The sequence below is a fragment of the Acanthochromis polyacanthus genome, chromosome 4 (genome assembly GCF_021347895.1).
Source record: "Acanthochromis polyacanthus isolate Apoly-LR-REF ecotype Palm Island chromosome 4, KAUST_Apoly_ChrSc, whole genome shotgun sequence".
Lineage (NCBI taxonomy): Eukaryota > Metazoa > Chordata > Actinopteri > Pomacentridae > Acanthochromis > Acanthochromis polyacanthus.
This window is the reverse complement of record NC_067116.1, coordinates 31,451,310-31,472,460: the sequence shown is the minus strand read 5'-3', so window position 1 is coordinate 31,472,460 and position 21,151 is coordinate 31,451,310. Positions and strand designations below refer to the sequence as shown.

Below are 21,151 nucleotides of genomic sequence, written 5' to 3'. Positions count from 1 at the left end.
ATGTTCCCAATAATCCCTTGCACATAAACTACTTTTTTTTTTTTTTTGGTGTTTCTTGCTGTGAGTGCTATACTTTAAACATTCTTATGATGTTCCATCTGAATTCTCATTAGTGAAAACCACACTGTGATGAGTGCTTTTCCAAAACCTCACAGCTGATCAACACTTGCTGGCTTGTTAATGTGACTTTAGAGGCCGTGGAGGGAAGACAGTGGACAATAACCCTGCTCTGTTGGCTGGTTATATAAGTTGTGTTGATTGAATATTGCTGTCACTGACTAATTAACTAAATACTGCCGTTTTTGTTACTGTCTGTCTGTTAGCTGCATAATTGGACGTAGTTCAAAATGAAGTAAAAAAATATAACTTTACCTGTCAAAATGTAGCTTTCCTCCATTTTTAAAGCACAATATAATGTTAAATAGTAACTAAACAGAATGTAATGAGTGTCAATATTGACTTCTAGCATGACGAGGTCCTCATCCACATCATACAAGAGCTGAAACATGCTCTGTGATTTATATAAATAGGTCAGATGGTAGTTGTGGAAAGTAACTCGGTACATTTATTCCAACACTGCTTCTTCAGTGCAACTTTTTGTGGTGCTTGAATTCTACTTTAGGACTTTTCATTGCTTGTTGCTTTCAGCTTTTAGTTCACTGCAGTTCAAAAGCAAATGCTGTACTTTTTATTCTACATTTACATTTTGCTTTATGATTTGACAACTTTACCTTTCATATTGAGATTAATATTTGAAAATATAAACAACAAATAATTTATGATGTATCGTATTATTGTTGGAAAATACCGTCGTGACGCTGTATTATTAGATGAAAATGATGCTTTAATGAGCTCTATGCAGGGGAAATTTACAAACTACCCAGAGGTAAATATTAAAATCAGTTTCACCTCCACCAGGTACAACATTTAAGTGATGAACACATTAATGCGTCAAGAATTTTAATCCAGTAATATAATACACATTATTCTGAAATATGCCATTCTATATAGTTACTACTTTTACTTTTGGTGCTCTAAGTCCTTCTTGATGGTAATATTATTGTACTTGTACTTAAGAGAAAAGTGAATGCAGGACTTTTACATGTAACAGTATTTGGTACTTTTACTTAAGTTGAAGACCTGAGTATTTCTTCCATCACTGTCAGAGGGTAGGAGAAGGAAGGAGGTTTTTGGTGTTGGAAAAAAAACAATGAAAGAAGTGGAATTATCAGCTACTGTCCAACCTCCATTGTCTTAAAAGTCACCTTGAAAAGCGAGGGGGTACTGAGCAGTTGAAAGCTCGAGGGAGCGTTGAGCGAGTGCTCGTCACAGTCTTGTGCACGTGGGATCAAGTCTGTGCACGTGGGGCAGAAGTGCTCCCTCACAGAATTATTTTCTGCTCCCAGACACTGTTCGTCTGTGCTTGCATCACGTCCACATGCCTGTTTTTTTGTGAGACTAATTAAACGCCATAGTTATGATGTAGCATCACATCAATCAGATCAGCTGCGGTGTACACAAACAAACAAATTTCTATTAACGGGGTGTGTCGACCTTCTGCGAGGGGCTGCTGTCTCATAAACTCACTTCACACAGGAAGACTGAAGAGCAATAATCAATCAAAGGAGGAAACTAACATGTAGTCCTGATTCCTGAGGGAGAACACAACCCACATCCTCTCACCTACGTGCTTTACATCACTTTACGTCACATTAAAAAAAAAAAAAAAAAACACCTCTGCATGGAATGAAGAAGTCGCTCTGTTATAAAAAGAGTGCTCTCTGTGGCGCTGACGTCCTTCCAATTAAAACAAGCTGAGCTGAAGCAATTTTCTCCTTCTGCTGCTGCCTCATTCAACAAAAGCAACTCTTGTCAGTGAAGAGAACCTACCCTGGCGTCTGTGACTTTGAACTCTCTTAGGATGTACTGAGGCATGTTGTACTCAGCCATGGGGTCCACAACAAAGTACTGGTAGCGTGCAGAGCGCTCGGCAGGCCAGTACTGATGGCACTTCTCCTGCAGAAGAGAGGAGATGCATCATGACGTGTTTATGGTTACACAGCTGGTAAAGATCAGGCAACAGAAATTGGGCAGGATTAAATTAAGCTGTTGCGTCAAAAATATGCTGCTAGGACCCTCCTGATGCCCCATCTCCTTCACTCTGTGCATTCTACATGCACCCTGCTGCACAAAGCAAACAGCTTCAATATTTCACCAGAAAACAAACCGGTCCTCTGTGCCAGTTGGCTTCGGGTTTTTCTGTGCATCTTTGGTTTGTGGTAAGTTAGCAAAACTTTACTTTGAAACAGTGAAATAGGGCTTTTGGGAGCCGATGCGTGAGACGCCCTGATGTGGTTTGATCTCATCTGTTGCCTGATTTGTAAACAAGCGCGAGAAAGAGAGCACATAATGCACATTCACAGATTTTGGTTTTTAAGGATAAAAATATAAGCGTGGAAAAATAATTAACTGGTACTAGAAGACAAATTCCTAAACTAATTAATTAATTTCGAGTTCCTTAAAAGCCTCTTAGATATGATGTTAATGATTGAGCAAGTTTGTGTTAAAAAATGACTATTAGGTAAAAACATCTGTACTTAAATGTAAAAAAAAAAATGTTTCTCTTCTGGGCATTCAGTACTAACAAAAAATTAAAATGTATTTTGCAAGAAAAATTATGATGCCTCAAAGGTCAAATTGGATCTAATTAGTTTTAAACTTAAAAAACATCCAACATTTGTGTATATATTGTGTTAGTTTTTTCCCCAGAGAGGCGTTGTAATCTTTTTTTCTGAATGAGCACATTTACACATTTTATTCTTGTCAACAAATGTGCAGTTTATCTCAAACCAGATTTTTTGACTTTCTGATGTGATTCAAAATATAAATTGGTGCTAAGGATCATTTAATTAATTTAGATATAACTACCATCAAATAGCAATTGGAGAACATGTGATTTAAAAAGTGTAGAAACTGACAGACAAATCAATAAAAAAGAGTAATTATAGCCAGCTTAAGGTAATACTGCTTCCTACTTGATGATTTGACATGAAATAAGGCGTGACTGTGATACGTTACCCGTCCCATCTCGCGGAGCTTGGTGAGCATGACTACGATGGTGGAGTTGTGTTCCCACAGCATTCTCCAGAAGTCCTCGGTGGTCTCAGCTAATGGGCCCTGGGTGGCCATGTACGCTTTCTGCTGCCTGCAAATTGGAACAGAAACACGTCTGTGTTTACTCCTCAGGGTTCCTGCAGCACTGCTGTTAGTTGGATTCAATTTCAGCCAAAGCTGCGGTTCTGGAGCAGAATTTCATTTTACTGTGATAAAAACACAGGTGCCAGTAGATAAATAATGCTGCTGAGGTAAATTATATGTCCACTCATATTTATGCCATCATTCTGTGCAGTAAACAGCATCCAAAAAGCTTCAACACTTTTTTGTGGACATGCACAGCAGAATGAACGAGTTGTGTCGCTCTTTACTGTTCCTCATTTCACCTGACTGAGACAAAGCAGGTCGATCGGAGCCTAAAACATGCTCAGGGGTCATAAAAATGAGATTTATTGGAAAAATTGTTGTATGGCTGCAGTGTCCAGGCAGACTGGCTGACTGGTTGTTGATACATTCTCATCCGATCAGGTTCTCATTGGTGTTAATTTTATCCAGGAAAAAAAATGCGACATTAGTGGCCTTCTGACAGGAATCCATTATTTCTGGTAGGAGGAGGATATTACTAAATGTAAACACTCCCTCATTTTCACAACTTTAACTGGCCCAGCCTAGAGGATCACTGCTGGTTGTAACTTATTATTTAACACTTGGAACTGGCGTCAAACTGACCGACACAGTTAGCTCCCAGCTCTGCTAAGGTACAGGAAGGCAATATAAAAGTTATTCTTACTTGTGGTTTAGCTTTTCCAGACTTCAAAAAATATTTCTGGGCATCTCAACTACGAACCTTGATACACTGGATTAAAAATGATTGTGAGACTGTATGGGTACAGATTGAACAAAATTCCATTCCGGACTACTCTCTTCGATCTATAATATTTCTGAGTGAATCAATGTGGAAGAAAATTAAAATTAATAATGTTTGGGTTCTTCACACATTGAATGTTTGGGATACAGAAAATATGAAGCCCCTAATTCGATTTCAAGAGCCTTGTCAATTGCAAATAATCCGGACTTCAAACCATCCTTATGAGATCCAAGTTTTAAAAAATGGGAGGAGTTAGGTTTAAAAACTGTTAATCAATTATTGGAAAACGACCTCTTTAAATCCTTTGCACAATTGCAACAAGCATTTAATTTACCCTCAAAAGACCTTTTCAGGTACCTCCAAATTAGACATTACATAACTACTCATAAAGAATGGGAAATGCTTAAAAGACCTCCAATAGGAATAGAACAATATTTAATAAATTTAATGGAAAAGAAAACCCTAGAAACACATTGTGTATCAAGCATATATAAAGCAATGCAATGTGATATGGAAAACACTTGCAACCTTAAAGAAAAATGGGAACTGGAAGCCAATATAATTGTTGAAGACTATGAATGGGAAGACGGTTTGTTAAAAACACATTCAATTATTAGTAGCCCTACGTGGAGGGAATTTGATTGGAAGGTTAAAGTCAGATTTTTTAGAACACCAATGATATTACATGGATACTTCCCATCAGTGTCATCATTATGTTGGTGAGGATGTGGTCAGATTGGTGATCGCAGTCATATTTTCTGGGACTGTCAAAAAATTAAAAAGTATTGGATGGATATTAGGGATCAAATATTTACCATATTGGGAATATATCTACCATTGGAACTTTCATATTACATTTTGGGTTGCATACCTACAGAAGAATTGAATACAAACAGAGACAAAATATACCTTGTCCATATTATGCTACTGGTTGTAATAAAAATGATAACAGTTTCTTGGAAGACTGTTTCACCTCCAACACTCAAACAATGGAGGTGAGTGCGGTGGCGCTTTCAATATTAAAGTTGCTGGGCTGCTCCTCTTCTTCTGATTCTTCTGGGACTCCCTCTCGGGCATTGCCAAGGACACTGTTCTCCATCCTGGCAAGCTCCAGTAGGGACTTCCCACACAGGAATAAAGCCTCACCGCACTCACCTCATAACGTAGAAACTCACTGCACAACTAAGAATGAAAAGTGACTTATTTACAAGACGATGGTCGCCTGTCAAGTCATACTTGGAATCCAAACAAATGTTTGTATGAAGAGCAATTTTGCCAAGGAATGTTAGTTTTGTTATTAGTGTGCACTGTTATTGTAAAATGTGACACTAAATAAAGTGAGTTAAAAAAAAAAAGTTATTCTTACTTGGTAATATGATTAGCAAAAAACTATGAATTATTAAAGTAAAAGGAAAACAGTGCCAGTGGGTGTTACTAAATCAATGATGAGAATAGAATAACACAGGCATGAACATGGACGGGTGAGTTCAGAAAACAATAAAAAGAGCAATGCTACCTACCCAAGCCAACTAATAGAAGTACCTCCCCTATGCCTTGTGGGTCTAACAGAGGAAGCTGACAGAGTGTGTGCTGGTGTGTGAGGTTCACTAAGCCCGGTCCATTCTCCAGGCAGCAGAGAAGCAGTCTCAGTTCAATAAATCACAAAGTTAGTGCAAAGCTATGAGAAACACCCTGCACCTGGCTACAGAACAAACCAGGACAGCAAAGACCCCACTAGTAGGTGGACAAACGCACAAGGCTACAGGGAGCCACTCACGCGAGATTACAGAACACACAAAGATGAATGCTGGTAGGTGGTGACGGAATTATACAGAATACACAAGACAATCAGAGGCAAGAAGGAGAGGGTCTCATTTTAAATCACAGCTGTGTGGAATGATAAGTTGGGCGCACGTTTGAACTCCAGGATGTGGAGAACACACAGGACCCGATCCTGGTCTCCTGGTAGAGAGCGCTCATGTACTATTTCACACAAGAGATTCATGAGTTTTTTATTTGTCACGGGCTCATACTGTATGGACAGGGAAATACAAAGTGTTCCACAAGGCTGTCCAAGAACAAAAAACATTCCTTAAAAATAGAAAAGTCATCAATAATGACAAGGAGATTGTGAAAGAGAAGTGCAGTGTATATTGTGCACGAGTTGCAGACGTGTGTGTTTGTTATGTTACTGCACACACATGAAAGAGGTGAGGAAGGAATGATGGTACAAAGGGCCCAAGAACCTCCATGTCAAAGACGTTGTCAGTGTGGCTACATTTTGTTCTAAGAGATGACCAAAAAGTGAAGAAGGATCATCTAAAACAGCAGCTAATGTGTCTGTGTTATATTCTCCAGCAGTTCTTGCACTTGGATCATAAGTAGATATATTTCTGTTTTCAGAATCATATAAATATATGCAAGCGCAACCTGGTGTGCTCTGAGTCTGTCGTCATTTCGGTGTAAAATAACAAGGCTCAAATGATTTAATATTCCTAGCTTTTAATGTTCATTTACAATTAATTCTGGCTCATTAGGCCAGCAACTACTCAGTGCACTGTGGGTACAATTTGAGTCAATCAAGATTTTACTTGACTGCGAAAAGCTAAACAAAAGCTGAGGTGAAGGGAGTGAGGTTTGCTCTGAAAATATAGAAGAGTTGGCATTATTCTGAGTTTGTGTCAGTCTGATATTCAAACAGTATTGTCATCAGTTTCCAACGTGTTTCAACCATGACAAATACATCAGCTCTGTGAAAGTCAAAAACACAAGCAGCACTGACAGGAGGCCTCTACTGCCAGTCATGCATGCACCTGGGCAAAGCAACTGGAACTAGATTTTAGAGCTGAATAGCACACAGAGGAGGTGCTCCCCGTTTCCAGAGCTGACTCACCCTCATTTTAACACACTGTGGATAAAATACTCATGAGGAGCAATGTCAGCTTGGCGCAGAGGGAAATGTTTGCTGGCTACCCTGTGCTGATGGAACCTAATTTGAAGGACCTATGGCAAGCTGTTAGAATATTTAATATGTGATTGACTATGTAGAAATTGCAGATATCACAGAGGTCATTTTGAGTCATCATAGTTACACTGCGAGTAGTTAGAATTTATATTCCTGAAATATCTAGTTGGAACTGTCTGTCATTCTGTTTAGACTAGACATAAGAGTTTTGGGTACCTCAAACCCAGTGCTGGAGAGGCTCCTACTGAATGCTGGACCAGGAAAAGCATTTGAACAGTCTCAGCAGAAGTAACAGCAGTCGATGTGGTGGATAGGACTGTTAGAAAAAGGCGTGAAACAGGAAGGGCTCATTAATGAGGAGCTTGTAGAGAACGAGTGCTTCGTTTATTAAAGACTTGTGGTTAAAATTTACCAGAACTTTGTCCTCAGGCATGGTGGGAAAACTGCTTGTTATTTGCTGTTGCAGTGCCAGAGTGTGTTTGTCCAGTCAAAACTCTAATTCAAGATATCTGTAATTACATTCTGACATGGCCAAATTCAAAGATATCTACAATGTTAGTCTGACTAGTTCTACTGTAAACATATCTAAAAAGGACAATGTAGATATGCTAACTTGGGGGGAATTAAGGATAACTTGAAGTTGAATCAAGTGTTGCCATTTGCACGAATAGAAGGATGACATTATGAATATCTGAAATGTTTATTTTTTTGACAAGGAATAAATTAATTTTGGCTATCTGCATTCACATCCAGTCAAGCCGTTCAGTTGTAAAACAGCTTGCCACACACTCAAACAGGTAGACTGTTTCCACCACAGCTGACAACAGAGCCCATCTTGAGGTGCTTTTCATGAATCTATCGTGTCTTCTTGCTTCCATCACTTGCATGTCTTCCTTGCTTGCATCTTAGCTCCTCCCAGTGAGAATTTGACAGAGATTCCTGAAATAGATGCGAGTATGGAAGAGCTGCCAAATGAGAAATCCTTCGTTCTACAGTGTCAGTCTTAAGCAACGGCAGCTACTTTGACGTGCTGCATAGCTGCATCACCCGTCACATCAAACCGACAGGCACAGAGGTGTAGCCTTTATACATCACACGACTTGATTAAAGACTTCTCTGTAGGATATACTTGTGTTTCTTCATTCTGAGCTTCTTTTGAAGCCTTTTGTATGCCTCGACGTGCATTTAAGCAGTAGTTAATTCAGACGAGTACACTGTGGCCATTTAGTTCATCTCAAGATAATGTGCAGATTTCTTCTCTTCCCAGCGACTAATCGTTTGATTACGTACCATTTTAGTCCACAAAGACTTTCTTTGATTGAGTACAGCAATCATATAGATTATTCAACATCTGACATACTCTTCGTCATGGGAAGCCATCCCAGATTATCACCAGTTGCCCAAAACAACCTCCCCTGCCTTATCATGTCAGTAAATATTATACTACAGTGGTTCATTCTCCCAAAGCAATCTGTAATTAACCAAAATATGAAAAACCAGCTGATGCTCAGTGATCCTTGTGCTTTGTGAGCCTTTGTGGGTCTTTGCTGCCCACACAGCAACCTTGAAGATCAAAATTAATTCTTCATCACCTCTTGCTTGCCATTTTAAAATATGTGCATCATACATCAGCCTAAAACATACATTAGGAATAACTGTTAGACACACTTCCAGTATGTGAGACTGCGGTAATATTAAACTGGACTTACTCTTCAACACTTCCCTGTAACAGCTTCCTGTTCCAGGCAACGGTGTCCCCCAACTGTTGAATGAACCTCTCAGGTGTTAAATATTTAATTTTACACACCCCCTTAAAGTAAATTTGACGAGTCAGCTGCTTGCTAATGTGTGCACTGATATTTAAACGGTTTTGCTTGAACACAGACCCTTTTTAACAGCACCGTTAAAATGACAGATGCCACCCCAGCTGCTCTGCCAGGCTCAGGGCGCCTCATCAGAGTAGTTACAGGACGTGACCACTAGGGGGAAGTGTTGAAGCGTGCAGTGGAGGGTGATTCCCAGAAACCCGTGAGTGTTCGTGCAGCTCACAAACAGGGCTTTTCTGTTTTCTGTACACATCAATACTCTGTCATTTGTGTGTGCCAGTGATGGTTGGAGGCTCTGTTGTTCTTGGCTGCATGTTTGCCCTCGTCCTGGTCTCAGGTTTACAAGCTCTGGAAGTACTATTTGAATACTTCATAATACAACAACCAAACATAAACTCAGGAACAAAAGCTGTCTGATGGAAATCCAGCTCCTCTGGCAGTGTGCTCACTTTACCTGCAGGCTGTTCTGGCTGACCACTGCTGAATGACTGAGGCAGTTTGGCCAGCAGCAGCCTGGATGAGTTCATTTAGCGCCAGACGAGGGAGTTTGAATGCTGAGGCTGAATCATTCCTAACCTCTGTGCATTCAAGCAAACAGAAAGTTTGGCTGCTAATGAGCATCCAGGACTCTTTTAGCCAAATATTATGATATAAAATGCTGAAATGGAGTTTTTTCCTACTTTTAATGCCACAAAATCTCATGAAAGCCAACAGTCTGTCTCTCAATACTGTGTGGGTAGACACGTAAAATAGATGACAAATATAGAGTTGGAAATTTAGCAAAATGTAACTCCAGCAAAAGGTAATGTTTCATTTTTATAAAGTACCTTTTAGGAGGAAAGCCACATATATTGACCATAGCAGCACTATGGTGGCCAGAGATCATGGTACACTTTTTCTTCTCTGCATTCTGGTGACTTTTTATGCATTGATTTGTTCATCAGTCTAAAGGGAAATGTCTTTATCAATGCAACAAGAACACAAAATTCAGGCACCAGGAAACAATTCAAATATAACGGAATACTCTTACTGCATTCTCTACAATAGATCCAATGGATGCACAAGTTCATAATTCATATTTTGAGAATAAAAAAAGAGCCAGTTCTGAAGAAAAAAGACTCGCCACGGTTGGAGATATTGCTTCATTTATAAGTAACATTATAGTTTTTCTTCAAAAATGAAAGTCTTTTATTTGAATTTCATTTTGAGTAAGAGGAAGAAGTCACAGGGAGCCAAACCTTGTGTGGGTGGACAGGAGAGATTGTGTGGCTGTGGCCAAAACAAACCCCATGTGTAATCACTGCATTGTGATGGCGCCACATAGTATACTGAGAGTACCTACATGCCATCATGCTACCATTTTAGGTGTTTGTGCTGAATGTTCTTCTGATGAAGTGTAAATTGAGTCACAAATCAAGCACAGAGTCTATGACTTCACCGTGTGCAAAAGTTTGAAAGTTTCTTCAAAGATCTTCGAAAAAAATCACCAAGAGAAGTCAGCATTAGGAAGCAGGAGGATTGATTTGTCGACAAAAAATCCAGGAGTAATTCTTAGCAGTGATAACACCCCAAGAAGAACTGAAGAAACTGAGCTGTGCAATGTCTTTTGTGCTGTGAACGCTGGTCATTTTTCTACACCTAGAGAGTGTATGACAGGAGTGACAGTTTTGACACCAATATACTTTTCTCAATCTATTGGTCAGATCATGATGTCATATTTCACCCTAGATCTCACTATACAGAAGACATTAAGTAATCATTAGGTCATCTTTTACAGAGAACATGCCCAGACATGTTCAGACTTTTTGCTCCACATCTTACCCTTGTTATTTTGTGACAGATTTAATGCATATTATTTCAATATATGCTAAAAGTTATAATACCTTAAGTTTACACCACTATGTTTTGAGTACATATGTTTTACTTCTGGTCTTCAGTCTAATAGCATTTGCCATAATTGTATTATCTCTTATTTTTAGCACATCGTTCTCAAAAAATATGACACTACACTTCCCTAGAAGTTGCCAGAGAACTGTGTTGACAGTCCGACCCTGGAGAATGAACTCCTCATGCACAAGTACATAAATGTTGAAGAAAACAAGCCTGCTCCTGCTGTCTGGTCTCTGGGTCGTAGCTGCACACCCACCTCTCCTCAAACATGAGAGTTGGATCATGCTGCACTGCTGACTGACACAGAATTCTGTGTTTGTGTTTTTCTCCAGTTTGGGCTCAATGCAGAAATTACAAATTGACCAGGGCTGCAGCTAATCATTATCTTCACCATCTATTAATCTTCTGATTGTTCGGGCTCTAAAATGTCAGAAAACGATGAAAAATGTCGATCAGTGTTTCCAAAAGGCCGGGATGGTGTGCCTAAAATGTCATGCTTTGTCCAATATCACAAGATATTTCATTTACTGTAATACAGCAAGGAAAAAAAATCTGAAAATATTCAAACTGAAGAAGCTAGAATTCGAAGTTTTAGGATTTTTTAATTACTCAGACCTATTTATTGTTGATCAAAAAGTTGGAAATGGATAAACTTTGGTTATTTAATTAATCTTTGCAGCTATAAAATATGCACCTGATCACAAAGCGTGTGAAACAAAGTTATAAGTTGATTACATAACATTGTGTGGTCGGCTGACAGTTACTGCTTGCACATGTTGCAAGTATAGGACTGTAACAAGCTCACACAGCATAACATAAATAGCTTTGGAACTTTTTAGTTGACTGTACATCTTGTATAGTGAATACAAAGTAAGTATGCATAGGTGGTAGGATTGTGGGTTTATAAAACACCTTTTCAGGTTCACACAACTGATATATAAGCTAACTAACAGACACAATGACCAAACCAACAGTAAAGTTGTATAAGACACAACTCACAGTGGCACAGTTATAAAGAGAACCATAGGAGAGAAAACAAGTGGTTTAAGCTGAAAGTCCGTTCTATTTCTGCAAGTTTTGTCTAATGTAGAGGTAATCCTGGTATAAGCCTCTTGTCTGGATTTCTATCTTGCACCATCCCGGACCGGCACTGAAGTGAATGACTACTGCTGATATACCTCGAGGTCACTGGACACCTCCACTGATCATCATAATCATGTTGTTCCCCTCACCTTAATCTACTCTAATCCACGCTATGCACTTTAAAGGCTGAGCTGGCAGAGCGCTACAGCTCCCCGTATCTCTCCCCACTCTTAATTACCGACACAGGAATTAGAGAGGAATTACACGACACCCCTGATCCATCCCCATCCTCCCTTAGGTGGAGGTACCCAGGGGACTTCATTAGGTGCTGGCAGCCAAAAACAAGATACACCCACCCTGCAAGTAAAAGGGGAAGTCCGGATTCATTAGCCGCTGCTTTACTGTGCAAGTTCACTGTGAAGCATTTCCAATTAGTTTCTACCTTTTGATGGAAGATAGACTTCTCTGAAATGTCTGTGATTGGCCATTTATCTGACATATGACAATATGAGGGCCGATTTTGAATAGATACAGTTGTGCTAGCGAACCAGGCGAACTCAATAAAAGAAGAAAACATTAGTCATATGTAGACATGAGCTACTTTTAAAATATTATTTGGTTTATAGGACAGTCGCACCTGTCCAGGTTCAGTGCAGATTCAGTTAAATCAGCAGTCAGATGTGGCTACTTAGATTTGCTGTGACTAATAATCATGTGGGCATATATTTTTGATGCTGACTGATTTATTCTACAGGATATTTGTGCAGCATCTTGAGAATATATTATTTATATACACACTCAGTAGTACATGTTGCAGATTTAAACCAACTAAATGCATCTTACTAAAAGTATTTTATGTTCACCAATGTCTGACCTCTCTGAATCCTCTGTGCCACAGATTGAGGTGAGAAGTACATCAACTCAAATATTGTACTTAAGTACAGTTTTGAATCCCTTGTTCTTTCTCTGAGTATTTCCATTTTCAGCTTTTTTTTATTTAAAAAGAGGCAAATATTGTATTTTTTTTACTCTACTATGATAATCTGATAACTTTTATAACTTGTGGATTAGCCTAATAAAAGAAAAATATTATCAAGAAATAAATTATGATGTGTTATTACAGATTAAGATAAAACATTATTGATTACCAAGGGGAAATTCACAAGCAGCAGATGCAAAGTAGATAAATCACATTTACTAGCTGCAACATTAAGTGATGAACACAATATAATCCATCGATAAATATAATCCAATACAATATACACTGTTCTCAAATATGCCACTTTACTCAAAGAGTATGTTTGCTTTTAGTACTTTAATTGTATTTTGATGGCTATACTTTTGTACTTTTAACAAAGGGAAAAATAAAATGCATGAGTTTACTTTTAACAGTTTTCTACACTGTGATATTGGTACTATAACCTAAGATCTGAGGAGCTCTTCTTTCTGTGTACATTATATAAGGCTCCACTGTTGTCCAAATACTCTTAAAAACGCATCAATAAGCAACTGTTGTACTGAGTGATGTGCCTATTCATTACCAAACCATCCTGCTGCCCCAAATATTCACTAAAGCACCTGGTTCCAAGCGCCCTGAGATGTTACTCATGCTGGAAATAAACTGGGGCAAATACTATTTGCACTTTTCAATATACTTTTAATCTGTTTCCTTATTTGACCCCTCTCTGACCTGTGGAAACACAGGCTGCAGTTCAGCTGATTGCTCTGTAATTGTTTGCGTTTTTGGAAAATGTATAAATGAGATGTGCAGGATAAAGTAATGTTGACGAAATATCATAATTTTAAGATGAATTCAGTGATGAAAAGTTAAGCATTGGGTGACGTTTTTCTGTTTCTCCTGTGTCTGATTAATTGTGTAATTTTGGCAATTTATTAAAGAAAACATGTATTTGCTGACAGATGTATGGGTTCAGAGGATTAAACTGAAATAAATCTAAAATGAAAATTTTTCTCCGTTCAGAGGGATGAGCTGATGTCTGCCTCTCAAGTGAAAAACTCTCATGGACCCCGACAGGACCGGTGTAATCAGTTCGTTTCTCTGGTATGTCACTGATCTCAAACAAGCTATCCATTTACACGACGGGAAAAACAGGGAGAATTAACAGGCCTGCCAATAAAACCAATTTGTTTTGACAACTGACACAACAAAAGGACGTGAGGAAGCGAAACACCGGACTTCATGTCAGCCTGTAATTTACTACCGTTGGCTGCCAGGGAGAAGGTCCAGCCCAATGCTTATTAGAGCTGCAGCAGCCGGGTGGATAAATGTCTACCAACCTTAGATCGTTTTTGCAAAATCCCCTCTGCTGCCTGTGCCCTTTTGCAGTAAACGGATGCCTGTGGACTCACCTGTATCCGTCAATGAAGCTGGCGTTGATGTAGTCGGAGCCCTCCACCCCTCTGATTGGCTGCAGGCAGACACGAGTGGACTCGAAAGGCATGATGTTCACCAGGCGGTTCTTGAATTTGTTACACGGCAGGTTGGCACTGATGAATCTTGAGGTATGTGCTTTAGAGTTGGCCAGTTTCTGCAGACACAGAAGGAAGGACAAAATTGTCTGTGATGCTGCTCATCTCAGGGGTAACAACTACACCCAACGTCTCCGCTGCCTCTGGTCTTTTAAAGTGCTAATGCAGCTAGTCTTGGTGGAGTTTGGTGTCTGAACAAGGTTGTTAAAGGGCACAAGGAGGTAACACTATCATTGATGCATGAGCTGATCCTTTTTTGTTCTTTGACTTCAAATGAACGCCTGGCGCTGCACCGTGTTACAGCTCATATCCTGAAGAAAACAAACCCACACATTTACAGCGAGCGGAAGCAGACAGGCCTGTGACAAAGCAGATCAAACTGTGGTGAACAAAATTTGTGAAAGCCACCCCAATTGAGGCTGTTTTTTGTTTTTTTTGGCCCATCTTTGCTGACAGGCCTTAATGTGATTCCTCTGCACTGCAAGGGCAAGTGTCAATTTGAGAAGTGCTAGCGAGAGAAATTTGCAGTGAGCTGAGGATCAAAACCTAATTATGCTCTGTTCGGATTTACAGCCTTCCTGCCTGCTTGAACAAGCAGCATAACTCTGGCTGTGGCGTGCCCCCCAAAGACCGGGTTGGTAAAATCAGTGTGATGTCGCTCGGTGCGGAGCGAGCAGGCGAGGACGGTGGGATGCTGCAGCTCATCCCGTGTAAAACCGCCTAACCTAGTAGGACCTTATCTCTGTTTGTCCCAGCTCTCTCTCCTTCTCTGCATTTCCTGCACTCCCCCGTCTCCTTTGGCCTGTCAGCTCGAGCTCAGGAGTTAATCTCCTGCAGCTCCTCCTCGGAGAAGGAATGCAGCTCTGTTATGCAGGCTGAAGATGAAAATCCCTCGTCTCCCTTTGCTTCCACTGCATCATGAACTTGAAGGTGCACTGTCATGATTTCGTATTGCATTTTCATGAAGATTAAGAATAACAACTCATGAAAATGGATGCAAGAGAAGCCAAGAAATCCCGACTTTTCCTCCGTTGCGCTGCTGTAATTGCGGATTCTCTCTTTGTACTGCAAAGCAAACAACATGACAAAAAAACAGCCTCGTATTCTATTAAAAATAAATGCAGGGTGAGAGGCCTCTATTCTCAGGTAGATACAGTAAATGTTTGCATGCAGACAGTCTGACCCAGAGTAATTAACATCATTTAATCAATGTTATTAATGCCATTGACTGTTGTAATGGACCATAATTAATGCAATTAGTAGCACCGCTGCCTTTCCTGCTAAGATAAGTCAAAATGTCTGCTGTGAAAAGAATCTATTAATAAAAGCCATGTTGCTAGCGAGGTTTGCAAGATATATTACAGAACTGAGTGTAAGGCTCTCTTATTTGTCTACAAAGCCAAGCATGCGTCGACACCTGGCTACCTTTCAGATCTTCTCTGCTCCTACTGTACCTCCAGGCCTTTTCGATCCTCAGAACAGCTGCTGTTAATTATTCCACGATTGAGGCTGGCGGCTAAGAGAGACCGTGCCTTTCCGCTGGAAGTGCCAAAGCTTTGGAATAACCTTCCTGTTGAAATCACTGACAACTTCAAGGAAAATCTGAAGGCGTAAATGTTTTCAATGACTTGGTGTTGCTGTTAGTGGTCTTAATTTGATACTGGATTTTAGAAAATGATTTTACTAGTTTTAGGGGCTGCACAGTGGGTTGGTGGTTCGCACTTTTGCCTTGCAGCTCGAAGATCCCCGGTTCGCGTCCCCACCTTCTCGGGATCTTTCTGTGTGGAGTTTATATGTTCTCCCTTTGCATGTGTTGGTTTTGTCTGGGTACTCTGGCTTTGTCCCACAGCCCAAAAACATGCTCACATTGGTAACCCTAAATTGTTCAATGGTGTGAATGCGAGTATGATTGTTTGTCTTTACATGTAGCCCTGCAACAGAATGGCTGGGATAGACTCCAGCCTCCCACGACCAAATGCGGATTAAGTGGTGTATAAATCATGGATGGATTTTTACCAGTTTAAAATTTTTTGTCTTGAACATATTTTAGAGTTGTTTGTGCACCGCTTTGGTCATATGCAGTTGTTTAAAAATGTGCTCAAGTTCACAAAATGGACAGTTTGTCGAATTTAAAATATAAACAAACATTTTCTGCTTTCACTGGCTGTTCGGTGAAAGACTTGCCAGCATTTTCTGTGCATTCTTCACTTGTACAACTACTGAAAAAACACAGTAGGAGGTCTTCATAATGTTATTTTAATAGAATTCAGTTTTCTTGACTCATTTACTTCCTTGTTTCCCCAGTTATTGACTGCTTGAGCATGACAAAACAGTTTGGGAGCCACTGGGTGGTTGAAAATGTTAAAAAAAAACCCAACTCCACAGTATTCGAACTAAAAAGACTGTGTGGGTAGGCGGCATTCATACATAACTTTTTTTTCCCCTTTTTACCGTCAGCATCTGTTTTACACAATGATCTTATAGAGCAGAAAATGTTTTAAAAATTGACTGGAGTAGCTTTTTTAACCCTGCTTGTTTTTTTTGCAGCTCGGGTCATATTTTTTTTCGTATTTGAAAATTTAACTTCTCAATAAAAAACAACCCTCCACATCTGATCAGTCATGTGGAGGGTAGTGGGACCTTTGGTTCGCTAAATACAAGAAAAAATGGAGAAGGTTCTGGTGAAGGGGTTTCCTGTTTTTATGAGAAGGTCTTCAAATTGGCTCTTGCTCGGTCTGAAGTATGCAGCAAACTGCACACCAAACTGTATCATCGTGAACCCACAAACGTCAGAGAAAACCAACATCCTTCACGTTTTAAGATTCAAAAGCTTTTCAGGATTCAGTATGCCAAAAATGTTGCAGTAGCCGCTGTTATGACAACACAGGATGCTCTCAATTGCAGCGTTTTTGTCGATCTGAAAAAACCCCACTTTTAAACAGAAAAAGATGGATGGTGCCAGCTAAGGGTGGCCTCACATCTTTGGACTTTTTCAAAAAAGTTTTTTGCAGTTTGTACATTGTACATACTGTAGATATGATACAATGTTACAGTGTTGTGGTTATGTTTTGAAACAGTGGTCCTGATATCCACCAATACCCCCTGGCAAACCCTTTTTAGTTGCACGAACAGAAAAACACCAATTATAATATAATATAATATAACATGATTAACACAACGGCTGATTAAAAAAATGGATAAATGTAGGGAGCAAAATAATTTGGGAAGGAAACCAACCAAAGCAAGATGGAACAAGAGTTGAAAATGAACCCTAAAAAAAATAAAACTAAACTAAATTAAACTAAAACTGTCATTCAAGCTGTACAAATTCCCCAAAACAAAGTATTCACCTTAAACTCCAGTTCCATGGCTGTGACGGTGTCTCCAGGAGGGACCTGGGTGAGCTTCTGGATGTGGGCGTACAGGTTGCGGGCGGGAACTTCTGTGTTGCCACACGTTGCAGCTTCCAGCAGGGCCTCGTGGATGAATATGTACTGATCCTCCGTCTGAACCATGTAGTTCCTCTGAGCTCGCATACACGTCACATGGCCGTATATGTCCACCGACTTCTCGTGCTTCATCCTCTCCAGCATGGCGTCGATCACGATGAAGCAGCCCGTCCGACCCACACCGGCGCTAGCGAAGAGGAAAGACATGGATGTCAGTAAAAAGGAGCCGTGCACTGCTGTTTGACAAGAATCGACATCCCCTATTCTCCCACAGCTACATCCTGACAGTGCAAACATTAAAGGAAGGCAGTTCAGAGGCTCTACCACTACAGAGTCCCACCCTACGTCTGAGGCCTGTCTCCCCTTCTTCACTACATACACCTCATGAGGGTACGTCTCTGATTCAATGTATGCAGCAAACTGAAAAATCTAAAACACCAGTGACAAGTTTCACATACAGTATCTGCTTAGTAGTATCATCACGGTTCTGATATTGCCAGATTTGAGGCAATCCACCCTAAACAGTTATGAAAAGATATCTCTACCACCAGCATTTTGTGGTGGGATACGTGCAAAAACATAGCAATATCATAGTCTAAAATATTGTTTCCCCAGTTATATAACGACTGATAGAAAAATGTGTAAATATTATCATATGAAATGATAAAAGATGTGGACAGTCCAAACTGTTTTGGATAAAACACAAGATACTGCAAGAACTGCTAGTCTTTATAATGGCCAAGACAAGAGTTTGAAACAAAGGTAAACGGTGAATTTATTCAAATGAACCTTAAGTCATGCTTCCACTAGCTGTTATAGGCTGCAAGACTCTTCATCTTTTAGTTGTAACAGCAGATGGAAGTTTCAAACCAGCTTATCGTATTAGCTAGCGCTGCTGTAGGTCCTTTGTCCCTGCTGCTGCTCATAATCATCCACCACTTTGCCTTATAGTCCCACTGTCTGCACTTTATTCCTCCGGAGAAAGCTACAACAAAACACTGGATATTTGTACAGAAAACAGAGCCAATATTTCTCTGCTCAGTGGGAAGCAGATAATTGAGGCTGTCGTCTCGTCTGTCTTACATTATGATGATGTTATCTGTAAACATGCCTCTGCCCCCACTCCTAAACCACAGATTCAGTTTGTCATGCTGCCCTAACATTTACTGCCGGTGACAGTTATTCTAACATTAAATTGCTGTAGAATAATAATTTGAACAGTACAATGTGACAGGCAGCTGTTTTTGTTTATTTACAAAGCCCTCTATGGTAGCTTGTCATCACATATCACTTTCTTACACAGGTGATGTTATGAGTAGAATATTAAACTCTCAAATTTACCAGAATGCAGGAAAGTATGTGTTTGATGCTTAAGGACGAATGAAACTTACATTCAGGCTTCCTTCTCTCATTGGTCATATATTTTTGATTTGACTCATTGCTCAAAGTTCCTTGTGGAAAAACTACATTTGGCAACGTGGAATACTTTACAACGCATATTAAAACTTACCGCACTTTAAGGTTCATTTAAACAATGTTTACAAACTACCTGGCTCTTTATTGTAACTGTTTCCAACTGTGTTCTGCTGGTGTCTGTTTTCATTTACACCAGTGATCATCAACTGGCGGCCCGCGGGCCGAATCCGGCCCGCCAAACCGTCCAATCCGGCCCGCGACTGGATTCCAAAATTGTGAGGATCAAAGAGAAAATATCATGTGGTCCACACTATTAAAGCAGTCAGTCCAGTCATTATTAAAGGATCTGTTTTCCACATCAACTTTTCGTTTCGTGGCCTTAGAGAGTGCCATTTTACCCGCGTTAAGAGGCCTTTTCCTGTCACTTCTGCGGTGTTTCTTTTTCAAGTTCTCTGTGAATAAAGTTGATTTGAGATGAGGCAAAATATCTCTATCACTCCTAGTGGTTGACTGTGGTACAGGTGATAGGAGCACTGACTCATAAAGGCTAAAAATGCCTTCAGTTTTGTAATGAAATGGAAAAAATATAAAAAATAAACATCAAATAATAATGTTATGCCAAAATTCGATTTTTATTTAATTTTTGTTTGAGGGTCCGGCCCCCAAAGTGACTGTACGGTAAAATTCTGGCCCTCTGGCAAATATAGTTGGTGACCCCTGATTTACACTCTCAATATCACTGGAAATCACAACTTGCCCTCAGTAATCTCTCAAAATTTCCATTAAGGTTTAATAAATGAATTAATGAAAACATTACCAATACATAGAATTTCAATTCTTTGCCTCATTCTCTTCAGCAGTCAACTACTTATTATTTTGTTTTCTGTCATTTTATTCGATATATACTGCATGTCTTTGGTAACAATGAGAAGGTATGTCATAATGATTAGAAAAACATGGTTTTATAACATGACAAGGATCAAATTCATAACATATCAGGGGGCAGTCAAAGAAGAAGCACAGGTTTTGTTTGACACTAATCTAAAGACTAGCATTTTTCCAGCAGTTTTAAAATATTTAAACTTTCAGCCTACTTTGATGTATTTAAATCTTTCCCTTTTTTTGCTCTTTTCATTTGATTTTGAATGTTTTTCCTCATATTTTCTTTCCTTTTCAATGCACTACATGAAGCAATTTGAATCGTCTTTGTGTATAAAATGTGTAAGACAAATGCACTTGCCTCGCTTTATGTGTTTACACCTATTGCTTTCTGTTACTACATTACAAAACGCAATATAATTCTGAGCTACTCATATATTTCACAAGTGTATGCAGCGTTACGCCGTGACACGGCTGACCTCACTACTCCAAAGAAGAAGTGATGTGAAGGCCTCTGAAACAGCAGGGAAGGAGCACGCTGCCTACAGGAAAGCAGACTGGATTTTCAGATCTTTACTTCTCTTCTTCCTTTGATATGTTTGCTATAAAGCTTCACAGGTCGACTGGGTTGGTAAACAGCAGTGTGCAAATAACACTTTCAAGGATTTCTGGAAAGTTCTGTGTTTTCTTTTGGTGTATTACATTCACTTTGATGACTGTGAATAACATTCAGCACTTAAAAACAAGTGCTTTAGCATAATAGTGGGTAAAACATGAAATCTGTTTTCCTCTGGTCGCTTTAAAGGTTTGGTTGAACAGTTTAGACTGCAGCACACTGTAACGTCCAACCATGTTAGTGTTAAAACTGGAAATTGGGGTGAAAAATCTTCTGTGAAAGCCTGCTTCTTGCTGCAACCCACTGCTTTCCTCATTTACCTCTAAGATTTTCGTGTATCTAGGGTCTGAGCACAGAGTGATGCCTTTTTATATCTGTAGGGATTATTGTTACTATTTCAAACGAATGACTTTTTTTGATATGGAAGTGCCCAATTGGCTCCATGGTACCCCTTAAAAACGTTCTGTGAAAGCAACTTTGGGTTTTACATACATTAACCACATTAAGTAGGCACATGTATCATGTCCACATGCAGGAAAAGTCTATTGCAGTCGC

At 39.6% G+C, this 21,151-nt stretch overlaps 2 protein-coding genes across 16 annotated transcripts in view; one reads left to right on the top strand and one right to left on the bottom strand.

The window, feature by feature from the left end:
* agxta (alanine--glyoxylate and serine--pyruvate aminotransferase a) overlaps window positions 1–21,151 on the top strand; it is a 491,885-nt gene that overhangs the window by 77,425 nt on the left and 393,309 nt on the right. The gene's annotated exons all lie outside the window — the stretch shown is intronic.
* ptprfa (protein tyrosine phosphatase receptor type Fa) overlaps window positions 1–21,151 on the bottom strand; it is a 396,740-nt gene that overhangs the window by 6,937 nt on the left and 368,652 nt on the right. For all 15 annotated transcript variants that reach the window (XM_051947515.1, XM_022191302.2, XM_022191308.2 and 12 more), the window contains 4 exons: window positions 17,587–17,872; window positions 14,117–14,295; window positions 3,079–3,205; window positions 1,891–2,016 (listed from right to left, as the gene is read on the bottom strand). In XM_051947515.1, coding sequence (XP_051803475.1) covers window positions 1,891–2,016; window positions 3,079–3,205; window positions 14,117–14,295; window positions 17,587–17,872 — 718 coding nt within the window. The remainder of the gene's footprint in view (window positions 1–1,890; window positions 2,017–3,078; window positions 3,206–14,116; window positions 14,296–17,586; window positions 17,873–21,151) is intronic.